The 15435-nt window shown below is 36.0% G+C and overlaps 1 protein-coding gene and 1 long non-coding RNA gene across 4 annotated transcripts; one reads left to right on the top strand and one right to left on the bottom strand.

Annotated features, from left to right (window-relative positions):
* Positions 1-4121: 4121 nt before the first annotated feature.
* On the top strand, positions 4122-10751 carry LOC109184829 (actin-related protein 5). 2 transcript variants are annotated; one of them, XM_019334878.1, is made up of 12 exons: positions 4122-4287; positions 4410-4480; positions 5794-5918; positions 6157-6201; positions 7008-7110; positions 7320-7429; positions 8052-8161; positions 8245-8335; positions 8407-8838; positions 9173-9300; positions 9561-9906; positions 10013-10751. In XM_019334878.1, the coding sequence occupies exons 1-12, from the start codon at positions 4187-4189 to the stop codon at positions 10511-10513; spliced, it is 2163 nt and encodes a 720-aa protein (XP_019190423.1). In that variant the 5' UTR covers positions 4122-4186; the 3' UTR covers positions 10514-10751. The 2 variants fall into 2 exon arrangements, with proteins under 2 accessions (XP_019190423.1, XP_019190424.1); XM_019334879.1 differs by lacking the exons at positions 4122-4287; positions 4410-4480 and having other exon boundaries at positions 5847-5918; positions 7003-7110.
* Positions 10752-11688: 937 nt separating this feature from the next.
* On the bottom strand, positions 11689-12906 carry LOC109184830. 2 transcript variants are annotated; one of them, XR_002054889.1, is made up of 3 exons: positions 12848-12906; positions 12058-12139; positions 11689-11884 (listed from the first exon to the last, which is right to left on the bottom strand). It is a non-coding gene; the product is annotated as an uncharacterized LOC109184830 (long non-coding RNA). The 2 variants fall into 2 exon arrangements; XR_002054888.1 differs by lacking the exon at positions 11689-11884 and adding an exon at positions 11923-11941.
* Between the last annotated feature and the right edge of the window lie 2529 nt (positions 12907-15435).

Below are 15435 nucleotides of genomic sequence, written 5' to 3'. Positions count from 1 at the left end.
ATTAACCCGACTAAATACAAAACATTCAAAATTGAACATCAAATATTATAAATCATGAACTCTGAAAATCATTTTCTTGCATTTTAAAAATATAAATTTAGGTTTAAGATTTTTTTTTTCGTTTAATTAATCTTCTTTTGATTATTTAGAACAAAACTCAATATTTTAATTATGCTTTTGCATTATTGGAATGATTTAGGTCATTATGGTATTAATTTTTTTATATTATTTTTATAAAAGTACAATTGCACATTACTTTGCAAATATTATACTATTATTTTTTATCGGACAAAATTGTTCTTACATCATTGTCAGACCTACGCAACCTAATTATAAAGTTGTTGATCAGAAATACAATTACACTCAGACTCTAAAACGATATGACCATTTTCCAAAGAATTGGCAATGTTACATCCCACTCGCTCAAATTGAATAAGTTTACACATTATTCTTAGAATTTTATCAATGTATGAAAGCTTATAAAAAAAATTTGTAAGTTAATTTTTATTATATCATTATAACAATATCTATTGTAACCATATATTTCAAATTATTTATTATCATCTCCTATTGACATCAATTATAGCAATTATCATTGACAAACTCCCAAAACAATTTGTCTCAACAACAAATGAAAATTGAAAAAAAAAAAATCAATGACTTTAATGTTGTGGATAAAAAGTATGTACGATACTTTATTACTCTTATTAAATTAAATATAAATTGGTAGCTACAACAAAAAAATAACACATATGCATTTAATTAATTTAAAATTAGATGTCTATAATGCTTTTATTCAAAAAAATGTATTCATTATAAAAAATTTAAAAAGAGATATAATTTCATTAGTTATATTATCTTTATTTTCTACCATTCAAAGATTCCTTACCTTCAAATTCATTAATTAATTATTTTTCACTACATTGTCCATTGTATTCTATATTATCTTGTAATTAAATATCGAGTTTTTTCCCATTTTGGTCCCTTGACTATTGCTCATTCTCAATTTTACATTCCGACTTTTAATTGCACCCAATGTGGTCCCTTGACTTTAAAATATTACCCCAATTTGGTCCTCCATTATCTTTTCCATCAACAAGCCGTTAAGTTCAGGGGTATTTTGGTCCATTCATATGCGGCGTACCTATTACAACCGAAGTAATTCAATCGCGTCTTTTGTGAATAACCGCGTCACGACTCCGATTTTGTTGACCACCGCCCCTGGTCGATCGAGGCCTTCCATGGGCAATCGGAGTCCATCGTTGGAGTTAGGGATGCTAGGGATGTTGATCGCCATCGCCATCGCCAATTTGTTGATCGCCCACTTCTTGCGAACTCTCAAGTCGTGATGCAGTCAACGTCAATGGAAAGGTTCTCCCGGCGGTCGCGGCTTTGCATGGTCACTCTGAGGCTGTGGTTGAGCCTAGGGAAGGGTCTGGATCATTGCCTATGGTTCAGACGGTTGATCGGAGGTCATCAGAAATCTCCTCGAGACCTTTGACTCCCCGGCAGTCAGAGGCCTTTGACCAAGGTGTAAGTGGTGGCGTTGGCTTCGTCTGGAGTTCCTCCCACCTGCTTGCTTTTTGATTGTACCATTTTTCCTATTGGCACTTTTGGTTAACCATGAATTCATTGTGATGGAGGTAAGTGTTGTTGACACCTTTGCTCAATATATCTTATTCTTTTTCCTGTTGGGAAGAGCGTGTGACTTGTGAGGCTTGAATCTGCGGATCCAAGCTATTTTGGTATGATAATAGAGGCATGTGTTATTGATACCTCAGGTGCCGAATATATTTAATTTTATCTGCTACTTTTCCTTTTGGTAGGGGTGTGTGACTTGTGGGGCTTGAGTTTATGTTCCAAGCCATTTTGGGACAATGCTAGGGAACCTCATAGTCAGTAGGATGAAAATAAGATTACTGATGGAGATATTTGAAAAGAGACGCTATTTATTCTACCAAGTTCTTCTGTAGAAAAATAATACTCCGTAGTTTTTTTATTTGCTAAGTGCTCTTGATCCTTTTTTTCTTGGATTCGGGTCTTTATTCTTTACTATGTTTGAGATAGGAACAAGCTAGCAGTGGTGGGAGGGTTTAAGTGTCTGGATGAAGCTTAGTTTTGTATATCCTGTTACCATTTGTGGGCAATCATTTGTGTCAGGAATATCATTGATACATGTCCCATTATTACACTGTAGTTTTCTATTGACACTGCCTGAAATCTGACTTCTTCTTTCAGTTACTTTGGACTTTCTCCCTATATCTTGAAGCAATAGCAATTCTACCTCAGTTGATATTACTGCAATGATCGAAGAACATTGACAATTTGACTAGATAATATATATTTTTTCTTGGGTATGACATCAAAAAATATATTTCTTCTTAGGTACCTCAGCAGTCAGCAGATTGGGGTACAATATATTGATGTTCATCTTTCTTCCCCGATCTGCTGACTTCTTTGTCTCTCTCTCTCGTCGAATAAGCGCCCTCCTCTCTTCGTATCTCCCTTCCGATGACGGTGGCGGACAGCGACTTCAAGAGCTCCGGCAAAAATGTGCAGTGAAGAAGCGATGGCAGTGTGCAGAAGCAGCCTGTTCTTTATTCCCTTTCTCTTGGTCAGCAGCAGTTCACCCGGCGAGTAGCTGTTCCGGCAGTGGGTTTGGCTTCCCAGCGTGAACGGAGCTTACGATGGTTGGTTTCTCTCCGCGTCGGACTGTGGTTGGCAACGGCGGTGTCGGCAGCGTGAGTTAGACGGCAGAGGAAGGTGAGCATTCGTAATTGTTGTTGAAATTGTCGAGAATGAATAATGGCAAATGGTTATGTCTGATGGTTATTAAGTGTTATGAGCATGTTAATGATGATGTGAGATGATGAATGACATATGAGAATGCATATTGGCGCAATAGGGACGAATCGGTTGTATGGCGCTAATGAGGGGAATGGACGGAAATACCCCTAAACTTAACGCCTAGTTGATGGAAAAGGTAACGGAGGACCAATTTGGAGTAGTTTTTAAAAGTCAAAGGACCACATTGGGTGCAATTGAAAGTCGGAATGCAAAATTGAGAATGAGCGATAGTCGAGGGACCATTTTGGGAAAAAACTCTTAAATATCAAAGTTATAATACAAAATATGTTATATATTTATTTGCCAAGTATTTTATAGAAATATAATAAATATTAATATTTTATTCAATATTTTCATATGATAATCTATGACACATATCTCATAACACATGAAACATGTAGGAGAAAAACTACCACTACCAAATATCATAGGCGCTTGTAAGATAAGAGTTCATAGTACAACTAAGATCTCAGTCATATACATGCAAGACAAATCTAAAACTTCTTACACCATAATCTCATTGCATGATGATGCCCTCTATGTTACCACCAGTAACCCAATTGCACATGACATACTACCAATAAAAAAAAAGAGGACATGACATGTACTGAAGATAAAGACAACGACAATACTACCAAAAAGAGAATTAAGAAGACTTGGATAAATTTAACCCAAAAGTAGTATTAATTTAGACTTATCGCTTTTAAAATAAATATTTAGACTAACGTTATTACAAAATTGTAAATATTTATTTTAGTGACAATTATAATCATTCTCTCATATATTATATTGTATTTATATACTTTGAATTACCGATTTAAATACACAAATTCAACATTCAATTACATGGGCATGAACATCTCCTATATAATATTGCACTGATATAATTTAAAATACTTATTTAAAAATAATTATTGGGCATTATCCCATACACGCAATGCACAAAAAAAACTAGTTGAATATAATACAGGTCATTTTGAATACGCATTAGTATACATTTTTTTATGTTTCCTTTATAGGTCTAACTTTGTTGGCTCTTTTATATATATATCATAATTGATCCAACTATTTCATTAATTGCACTATATAATATTGGTTGTTATAATTTATATAATTGTATATTGATTTAAATATTTTTAAAATATTATAACAAATTCATTCCGTGCGGCAAAAATACTATTTCAATAAAATAAAATACTCCGTAAAATAAAATAAATTTTCCTTCTACTTATTTTAGTGCATTACTGTTAAATTATCAAAGTGGCAAACCCCCTACATTACCTGTTTCCTGGCTTAAACTTGGGAGAAAGAGGCGAGTGTGAGAAGAGAAGCTGCAAAAATGCCGTTCATATCCAAGATACAAAGACAATCAGATTACAGCTTCTTCCCTTCTAGTTGCCCCATCGTCATCGACAATGGCGCCTCCTATTTCCGGATTGGGTACTCTGTCCAAAACCCTAAATTTTCCCATCTATTTATATATATGTTTTCGGTGCATTTTTATTTGTTTAATGAACGTATGGATGATAAAAAGCTTTGATTTTGGCTTTTTGATTGCATAGATGGGCTGGAGAGAGTGACCCCCGTGTTATCTTCCGGAACATTGTCCAAAGGCCTCGCCATAAAACTACGGGTAATTAGGCTTTGTCGCATTCCTCCTCCTGCTCCTTCTTCTTTTTTACCCAGTTCTAGCTGTACTGTATACATAATTGAGTTCTTGTTTCAAGTATATCTCCACTGCTTTTTTGTTCTCGTTCTTTTCCCGGTTTTTGTCAATCTATTGTTTCTTTGTCTAGATGGTTAAGTCTACTGAACAAATCATTTTTCAGATGATTCTGTTTTTTTTTTTTTTAAAGAAACCCAAGCATTTCCAATTGATTAATGATTAGAAAGATTTTTTTCTAGTAGGATATTTATTTTTCCTTTGACCATTTTCAGAAAAAGTTTAAGCCATAAAATAATAGGTGTGTTTGGTAGTTTAAGTTTAAGAATGCATCTCATTAGGTGTGTTTTCTTGGATAGGTAAAATATATTCTTTCTTTTCCTTCACTTTATTGTGTGTCAAAAATATATTGTGACATTTTTCTTACAGCTTGTTCAAGTCTATTACTCCGTATTTTTTATGTGCAGTTGTAAGTTGACACTTTCAATTAAGTTATCACTTAATCAACAATTAATTTTTTTGCCCCAACTTCAGTTAAGGAAACCAAAGGTCCAATTTCTTGGTTTTTGCAAGGGTCCTGGGTAATGGCAAAACATTGCAGATACAGGTTTCTATTCATATTTACCACCAACCCTTGTACTTTTTCGATTAATCTAGAGATGACTTTGCATGACATTCAAAACAATAGGAACATTGCCTTAAAGATGTTGAGTTCTCAAATGTTTACTGTTAGTCCATGGGTTCAATCCTACTAACAATCTATTTGAAATTAGAGTTAAAGTTGCACGTATCTATCCAGACTTGCATGCCATGGGAGCTTGTAGTTTTAGGAAATCAAAGGAAGATAGCACATAGTTGGAACCAAGGGACCATGCAACCTACCCCAAAAGGGCCAATTGTATAAAAGTTGGAACTTTAGAATTCCTGGAATCTCTTTACCCTATTGATACTGTTCTCCCTTCTGCACACATCCCTGAAACAAGGATCCTAAGAAGCATTTTTTTGGGATTAAATAAAACGCATATAAAAGATGTGTCAATTTTTTAAATTCTGTTTCTTATTGATTTAACCACTGCTTTTACAATTATGCCCTTCCATATTAACGTTGCCTTTTGGGCTTGATAATTTACCTCAAGGTATTTGACTATTAGAGTGCAAAATGAATTGGAAATAGTCACAATTGATTCAGGAATGGACTATGGAAGTTTTATAAGTGAATGGAATGATATGATATGTTCATTTATCACTTTGATAACAGTTTGCTTTATTCTTTATTAATGCAGGTGAAACTGTCACTATTGTTGGTGATCATAATCCTGCACTATTGAAATATTTTGATTGTACGCGATCAGGCCCTCGCTCAGCATTTGATAACAATGTTGTTTATCAGTTTGAGATAATGGAATATGTAAGGAATATCCTATTGGATGTTTACTAATTTCTGTCTGTTTGATTTTTCTTTTTGGTATTATACAAATAAATATTGATTGCCGTGTTTTGTTTTTTCAATGAAAACATACCTAATGAGATGCATTCTTAAACTGAAAAACATGAACCCTTTTATGATGATAAAATATTTATACTCAATGAGATAATAGGGTTGGATTCTTTGACTATTTGATTTATTATTATTTTTTCATTTGCAGATTCTTGACTTCGGGTTTGATCGATTAGGTGCAGACCAGTCGCAGGTACATTTTCATGAACATTCATCATGTATTCATGTTGTTTAATTCTCGCAGGAGAAATTATTAATAATGGATCTGGAGCAATACATAGTTTCATTTGTGCACAAGGCTGACTGATACTCGTTTCTGAATAGGCTTTCAAATAATAAACAAACTGGAGTTTGCCTCATGTTATGTTGTAAGAGTAGTTTGGACTTTGGAGTGTCTATATGCAGGGCTAACTTATACATACACCTTCTTTGGATTAGAAGAAGTTCATCTAATTATTTAGATGTATTTCCAAGTTTTTAATATTCCAGCTTCAGTCTAAGAATCTGCATGTCCTATTCTTATCTGAATTGGGCTTAAACAATTCAATGGTATGTATATGGAATACATATTTAAATGTGAATGAAGAGATATCAGTGGGATGTGCTACTCTAAATTTCTTAGACATAGCCTGAAACCAAAGTGTCACCTAGAAAGATCCTACCGAAAAGTCTAAAGTAACTCATTTTTGTCTCTCCTCCATTCATTTGGAAAATATCACTCTTATGTGCACAACTTTTGCAGTTTGATTTTTACTCATGTCTTTTATAATATATCACCATTCAATTCACTGTTTGAGTACTATGTGTTCAAAGTGTGTGAAACTTGTTCTCAAGTTGTTTCTCGCTTTTGGCTGTAATTTTATTTTATTTTATTTTATTTCTTTTTATATTTAGTTTTTGTATTGGCTGGTACCCCCTTGGTGACTTTAGTGATATCCCTATTAAAAAAAAGAATGAAACTCTCGACACCATTGCTGTTCTACTTTTCTGACAGGACAGATCAACCATCCTGTTTTAATTACCGAGTGTGCTTGCAATCCAGTCCAATCTCGCAGTAAAATGGCAGAGTTGCTTTTCGAGTCCTATGGAGTACCCTCAATAGGTAATGAAGCTATGAACACATATCTTGGGTACAAAGAGTAAGCCCTTTAGATCTAATGTGGTAAAACAAATGCATTGTTTACCATTTCCTTACTTGGCTCATTACATGTGCCATAATAATAGCATTGTGGATCTATGTACTACTTCATTCATTGCTGCTTATATACTTGTTATCCCATAATAGTTAATTTACAATTTTTACTCTTGCAGCATTTGGTGTAGATGCTTCTTTCAGTTATAAATATAATCAAAAGCTTGGGATTTGTGATAAAGATGGGCTTGTAATCTCCTCAGGGTTTAATACAAGCCATGTTATCCCGGTATGCTTTACAGCCTAAAGCTAACTATTGATTGTAATAATAATAATAGAGGTCTTGGTTCCATAAAAAGTATTGCTAGACGTATACAAATGCTTGCAAGATGACAGTTTAATTATACTGAGAACAGTGACTTAAATCAGTGGTTCCTTAAATTTACTGTCTATTAATGAGTAAATTTTTACTTCTTCTTGCTTTTATCACTCTTTGATTTCCTATTAGACATGATTATGTAAGGGCAAGAGATACAAATTCATTTTCTATGTATACCTGGCTGTTGGTAGTGATTAGCTACAAATTATGTTTAAGTACAAAGGATTCAGAGTTTTGTTTAAATGGCAGGGGTTGGTTGAGTCGAGGATGTCTAATTAAACATTTCCTTGCTGTTGTCTGTTGGTAGACTGGTAGTGGTTAGATGTTATGCATATGCTCCTTATGTTGATTGGAGAAAATTATTCTTTACCCTTTAAAAGTTAACATACTAGTGCTAGCTCATCAATGGCCCATTTGATATTAAATGTATGCAATTTGTTTATTTCCCAGATTTGTCTCTGGGCTGATGATCCTTCGCTGTCCAGTTTTTATTGAGGATGAGATGCTGACATGCTTTTTGTATATTTTACAGTTTGTCAATGGAGAACCTCTATATGAAGCATGCTGCCGAACAAACGTTGGTGGATACCATGTCACTAATTATTTAAAACAACTTCTTTCACTTAAATATCCTCATCACATGTAGGTTCTCGAGTTCCTTTTCCTCGATAAATTGTTATAAGAACTGGGATGTTTTATGCTATATTCCTGAGGTGCTTAATCAGGCCTAAGCTTACATGGGAGAAGGTTGAAGACTTGAAGATGGAACACTGTTACATTGCAGCAGATTATGCTTCAGAGGTTCGACTATTTCAGGTAATTAGCAGTTGCCCTTTCTCTAGATTATATCTTTTCGACTCTTGTTTAATGGTTAAAATATTGAACAGAAAGGAAATAAGGAAGCTGAAGAAAAAACTAGGTGTTGGCAGCTTCCTTGGACTCCATCACCGGTCGAGGAGCCCCCATCAGAAGAAGAAATTGCTAGAAAAGCCGCTTTAAAAGAGAAACAAAGTCAAAGGTTGCGAGAGATGGCGGAAGCAAAGAGATGCTCTAGAATAAATGAACTTGAAAATGAAGTAAAAGGTTTTGAACACCTCTTAAGGGAGCTCAACCATGTCGAGGAGGATGATATACCTTCTTTTGTTGCAAGCAGAGGCTATGCCTCTAAACGAGAAATAGAATCTGCGCTTTCAAAAGCAACCCAGTCTCTAAGAAAAGCTAAGGGTGAGCAAGTTCCAAATGATGAAAAAGTTGACTCTTCCTCAGCTGAAAAATATTACCTCATTGACGTTCCTGATGATCAGCTTTCAGCTGAGCAGGTATGAATGGAAGACTCCTTTATTATATTGTGAAATATTTAGCATTTATCTTAAAATGCATAAATGATGAGCATTCACCTTTCTATCGTTCAATGGACCTGCCATCTTCTATAGAAACAACTTTCTATGAATATCTATTGTCATACTTGGGACTTGGCTTGTATCACAATATTTTCTAGATAAAAAGCAAAAAGCGCATTAAAGCTTGAAAGTAAACCTCTTCAAAGTGCAGTATTATTTTCCAGTAGGTTTGATCAACATTATACATTTTTACTTTTCTTGTTTGGTTCAAAAGTTTATTTAATTTGGGGCATGGATTTAATATTTTTCACAGCTCAGGGAGAAAAGGAAACAGGTCTTTATGAAGGCAACCACTGAGGCCCGGGAACGAGCTAAACAGAAGCGTATGGAAGAGGAATTAGAAAGAGAAAGGGAGAAGAAACTAGAGGAAGAAAAGCGCTTGTATGCATCCCTGAATTTTAATTACTTCCTCCATCCCAATTTTAATTAATGAGGCTAGTATATAAAATTTATATATTTAGAAACTATTAAAAGTATTATTTAACGCAAAAAGTCAAATTTAAAAATTATAGAAAATACTAAAGAAAATAAGTAGATATGACAGGTAAAATGGGACAAAAGGAGTAATAATCTATATTTAAATTCTTGACCTGGTTTCTTGAATCTATGTTAATTAATTTCCTTTATGTCTATTCATGTAGAGAAAACCCAGAGCGTTATTTGGAGCAGTTGCGTACAAAATACAATGAGCTTTCGGCGAAAATTGAGCAACGAAAACGGCAGAAGATCAATGGTGATAATGCAAATGGAAATCATAATGTCTCTGGAGGTGTTGGCCGGGGTGAGAGATTGAGTGCACAGCAAAGGGAGAGGATGCGCCTACTAACAACAGCGGCATTTGATCGAGGGAAGGGTGAAGATACTTTTGGTCAGAAAGATGAAGATTGGCAACTCTACAAGCTAATGAGCCGAGATAATGATGACGATGATGATGAGAAGCCAGATCCAGAAGAATCAGAGTTGGCTCGCATCTCTTCTAGACTTCAAGTTAGTAGAATCCTCAATCCCAATTCTTTATACTGCTGCTTATATAGATTTTGTGCATAGTCCAAGTCACTCGAGTTATAAATCTCTCATTGAAATGTTCATGCAGGAGATAGACCCAAAATTTTTCCCAAAGTCGGAATCAGGGTCCTCCGTATCAGAGGCACCCCGTTTTCGTCCTCTCACAAAGGAGGATTTCCAGATTATTCTTGGAGTAGAAAGATTTCGGTGCCCTGAAGTTCTATTTAGCCCAAACGTAATTGGGATTGACCAGGCCGGGTTGGATGAAATGGTTGGTGTGTGCTTAAGGAGGATGTCATCTAGGGGCCAAGCCTTGGAGGAGAGAATGACGAATTCAATCCTTATGACCGGTGGGAGCTGTCTCTACCCGGGCATGGCTGAGCGCTTGGAAGCTGGAATTCGAATGATAAGGCCATGTGGAACGCCTATACGAGTTCTCAGAGCATCAGATCCAATTCTCGATGCTTGGCGAGGTGCTGCTTCTTATGCTGCTAGTATGCATTTTCCACATCAGACATTCAGTAGGATGGACTACTATGAAAAGGGTGAAGATTGGCTTCCCAGATACCAATTCAGATACACACTCTAATTTTCCTTAGGAGTGATAGGTTCTAAGCAAAGTACTAACACTCCATGCCTTTTTCTCTAAATTGGGTTTTCACCATTTCCCAGTAAGTGTTAGGCATATCTTTTAGGGGCAGTTTGGTTCGCAGAATGTCTGATTACTCATACTTCTCATGTGCAACCGTACGTTCACATCGAGTATGTACAAGTTTCAATTGAAGCTTTTTGGTCTAATTCTTGATCCCGGATCCCTTTAGTTTCTATGTATCACCTTGTGGATGGAAAGTAACGCACTTCCCCTTCTATGTTTCTATGTATTTCAGCTACACGTACAAAATATCTTCGGTAAAGGATGGACTTCTACATACACTTACAATACTTCTCTCATTATTGTTGGAACCTCAAAATCAATATTCTGATAATACCAAATGGGTTTAATATATTTGGGTTCCTTTAGAATTCAAGCACCAGTGCTTTTACTTCTCACACTCAAACCAATTCTATTACGATCATGTGATATGTTACGTTACGTCCTTTTCCTAGACCCTACCTGTCCATCATTAATCATACCAATAGTGTTATAGAGTCTCTTGATTTTGACTTTATTTTTTTCTTTTTATTTATGTGACATATTTTTATTCATTATTTAAAGAAAAGAGTAGTTTCAATAGTTCAAATTCATGATATAATTTGTGATCAAATTAAATTGGAGGGAAGGCCTTGTGGATGGAAAGAAGTGCAGTTGCCCTATATTTATGTGCATTTCAAATACATAAAGTGTATGCAAAGGATGTGGAATTCTGCATACACCTCCAACACTAGTCCCACCATTACTGCCACCTATGACCTACCTCAAAATCAACTCTGATCTTGTGATTAACTAGAAGAGGTCAATAACAACAGAAAAATCACACTCAATCAAAAGATACATTAAAAAATAATATCTGCATGATCAATAAATTAACAACATTCTTACCAAACTTTTTTTTTTTTTTTTCCAAAAAATTATATTTACAACTCCACCGCACCAGAGATCATTCATGTTTCTTGCTTGCCACTTTTGAAACCCCGCAGCACACTACTAGGTAAATCTCGAGTAGGCAGTAATTTACGACGTTTCAGCCTATGTGATGATCGATTTTGGTTCATCTTGCTGAAACCCCGCGAATGGAAACAAACGCACTTCCTCATCTTTGCTTTTGTATATGTCAAATAGACTAAGTATCTCCGAGCTGTAGGATTGAGTTCTGCATACATGCATCTCTAATACTTCTCCCATTATTCTTGGGACCTCAAAAGTGAATTCTTATAAACTCACTTAACCTCAATCCACTGCAATTTGCATCCACTCTCAGTCTCTCACCATCTTCTTATTCTTCTTAATTGTTGATTCTTCCTGTATTCACTCTCAGTCTCTCACCATCTTCTTATTCTTCTTAATTGTTGATTCTTCCTGTATTCACAACATTGCTAAATTAAACCATTTGTACCTTCCAATTTCATAACATTAAGCTATACTAGCTAGCTACACATCATAACTCAATAAAAATACTTGAGGGAAAATGTAACTCGCAAATGCAACATGTTCTGTGTCTTCTCCTACTCCAACAATCCTGCTCTTATACACTTGTTGTGCATACTATACGTACGCCTCCAATCTAGGGGTGTAAATGAGCCGAGCCGCTCGCGAGTCACTTGTAAGCAGCTCGGTCAAAATTGAGCTCGAGCCGAACTCGAGCGGCTCGTTTACTTATGGAGCTCGAGCCGAGCTCACATATTCTATGCTCGTGGCTCGACGAGCCTTATGATAATAATAATAATAATAATAATAATAATAATAATAATAATAATAATAATATTATTATTATTATTATTATTATTATTACTACTACTAAAAATTAAAATTTTACTCCCTTCTAAGGCTTACCCTACTCTAATACTCGTGCAGTCCCGCAGTCCTGCACTCCCTCACCCATTTCCCCCAAGCCCTAACTCTGGAGTTTGGAAGACTGTCGACGACACGACGACACGGAGACAAGATACGGAGATGCAGGAAGACTACCGGCCGACGACGACGACCCTTGTCTCCGGTCTCCACCTTTGCTGATGACGAATTGACGAAGTTGTTGTAGTGATGTCCGATAGTCGATTAGTTGAGATCGGACGAAACTGCTGCCGATGAACGGACGAAGCTATGTGGATACCCATCGAACCAGAACTTGAGCTAGAGCTCGAGCTGTTCGAAAATTATCGAGCTCGAGCATCAATTGTTGAGCTCGATTGAACTCAAGCCAAGCATTCTTTAACGAGCTCGAGTTCGAGCCAACTCAGGCTCGAGCTCGGCTCGACTCGTTTACACCCCTACTCCAATCATTGTTGAGACCTCAAAATCAATTCTCTTACCCTGTACAGAGGGGATTCACCTTGCTTTGTTCCTTGACTTTTAGCACACTGGATGACTCATGTACTTCTTATCTGCGACTCTTCATATCCGTACAGGTCTGACTTGAGGCTTTTTGGCACAATTCTTGATCTCAGATCCCTTTTGTTTCCACCATCCAATTGACTGAATCTCCATCCAAATGGTATGAAAACCACTCATATATAATTGCTTTGATCAATTTAAATTGTACCTTTCCACACAAACATAGCAAATAAAAGCTCTTTTAAACATAAAAACAAGGTTAAATATGAGATAAAATAAGATCAAATATGAACTTTAAGTAATCTTTTTAATCATTCAGTGGCACTTTAATAAAAAAAAAATAAAAATAATATATATATATATATATATATATATATATATATATATAGGGGAGACTTTAAGTAAGAACCCTTTCTTAGGTAGGAACATAAGAACTAATCCAATTCATTCATAATCTCTCAATCAATGGTCAAGATAATTAGACATCTTAAAGAGCATCTTTACCATAATTAATTAGAAAGGACATTAGTGTAATTCTGTCCACTTACCAATTAAAATCAAATATTATATTTAAATTCTTCCCAAGATTTTAGGAAGACAAAATAAGGGAGGAGTCCAGTTGATTGGTGAATTTACATTCTACGACCGCAGCACCCTCGGACGATCGCTAAGCATCAAATTTCAGAGAGAGAGACGGTGACCAAAGATTAGCAGCGACTTCTGCTCAAGGATGGCCAAGTGACAATGAAGGTAACATAAATATTTATTCCCAAAAACCTGTGCGTAATGGTGTGTGAGATTAAATTGAATTGAGCCATTCATACTCCTGTGTGCAACCCAACAATTGATTGAAAAGTATTGTTGTGTTGTGTGGCTACTTTAGATTGGTAGGGAATGTTGAACAATAGTAGGTTGAACCACCATGTTATGATTCTGTCAATTTTGCAAACTAGGCAGTCGATCTGGCACACACAAATTAGCACAAGTGCACCATTGGCTGTAACATCAATTCGATTTCCATGAATTCATTGGTTCAGTATTTTTGCACAGTATAGCACATACAATACAACCCATGTGCACACCAAATTATTTACCGGCTTGCCTTACATACACTAATTCTGCAAAGTATGGCATACACAGTGTAACCAGCATTCTGTGCACATGTGGTGAATTGTGAGTGCCATTATGTGCAATACTACTGATTCAATGAAACCCACGACTATTTGGTTGCACTGTGTGCACATATGGTAAGAGGTATGTGCCACACAGGAAATAGAACTCCTGAGTGCGTGCACATATGAAAAATTGATTGTGCCATATAGTTAAGACGGAATCAAACTTTATAATGAAATTATCGAGTGTGGTGTGCTATTTGGTTGCACTCTGTGCACATATGGTAAGAGGTATGTGCCACACAGGATATAAAACACGTGAGTGCATGCACATATGAAAAATTGTTTGTGCTATACAGTTAAGACAAATTCTGACTTTATAATGATTTGATTGCTTCACAGATCTTGACGGCTCATCAAGGAGTTCATCCGGTTGTGTAATGAATATTTTACCAGGAGCAATGAAGTACTGGACCCAAGAGTGTGAAGAGTCAATAAGGACACCATCATAGCCGAAACTATTTGTTACGCCTGAAACCGTCTTGAGGCTTAGTCGTTGAAATATTTCTAGAATTATACCTTCGAATACCGCTGCCCTAAAGTTATTTGCACGGTCTTTATTATTCTGTTTGTAAATGAATAAACGTAGGACAACTTGATTTAATAGGTTAATGTGTGTATTTGGGATGAATTGTGAGTGATATAATGTTGCAGAAAGTGCATTTAAAAAGACATAGTACTAGTCGTTGTGCACCTGGGTTTAACACTGTGTGCCAAAATGTGCAATGCTACTAACAAAATGTGATCTCAGAAACTAGAAACTAGGATCATGTGTTGTACAATGGTGTGCACTTGTGTTACACCGTGCGTGCCATACTTTGCGGAATTTGTTTCTAAACTAAGAGATGTTGTATAAGTTGGCGCGCACGTGAGATACACAATGTGTGCCATAATGTGTATAATTAGTCTGTCCATGAACAGATGTGCACTTAGGTTTCCATGTCCGTGCCAGTCGTGCAAAAACGCTAATAGTTTGAATCCACAGAAACCAAGACGATGATATACACATCCATGTGCACTTGCATAAACAGTCTGCGCCAAAACCTTACATAACGAGTGTGCACCTGGGGTAAACAGTGTGTGCCAAATTGTGTAGTGACACTAAGTGAATGAAATCCCATAAACCAGGTGGATGTGTTGTACAAAGATGTGACATCGGGTTACACCGTGTGTGCTATACTGTGCATAATTAATTGGTGAACGAAAATACATATGTCATTCCGTGCGGAATCAGTTTGTGCCCGAAAATGCGTAAAAAAAAAGTTGGTGTGCATGTCGGTTACACCGTGTGTGCCATAATGGGCACAATTAGTGTGTTGACGAACATGCGTGGACTTATGCGAAACTCAA

Source organism: Ipomoea nil, unplaced genomic scaffold, assembly GCF_001879475.1.
Source record: "Ipomoea nil cultivar Tokyo-kokei standard unplaced genomic scaffold, Asagao_1.1 scaffold1286, whole genome shotgun sequence".
NCBI classification, from domain to species: Eukaryota; Viridiplantae; Streptophyta; class Magnoliopsida; order Solanales; family Convolvulaceae; genus Ipomoea; species Ipomoea nil.
This window is presented reverse-complemented; position numbering and strand designations above follow the sequence as displayed.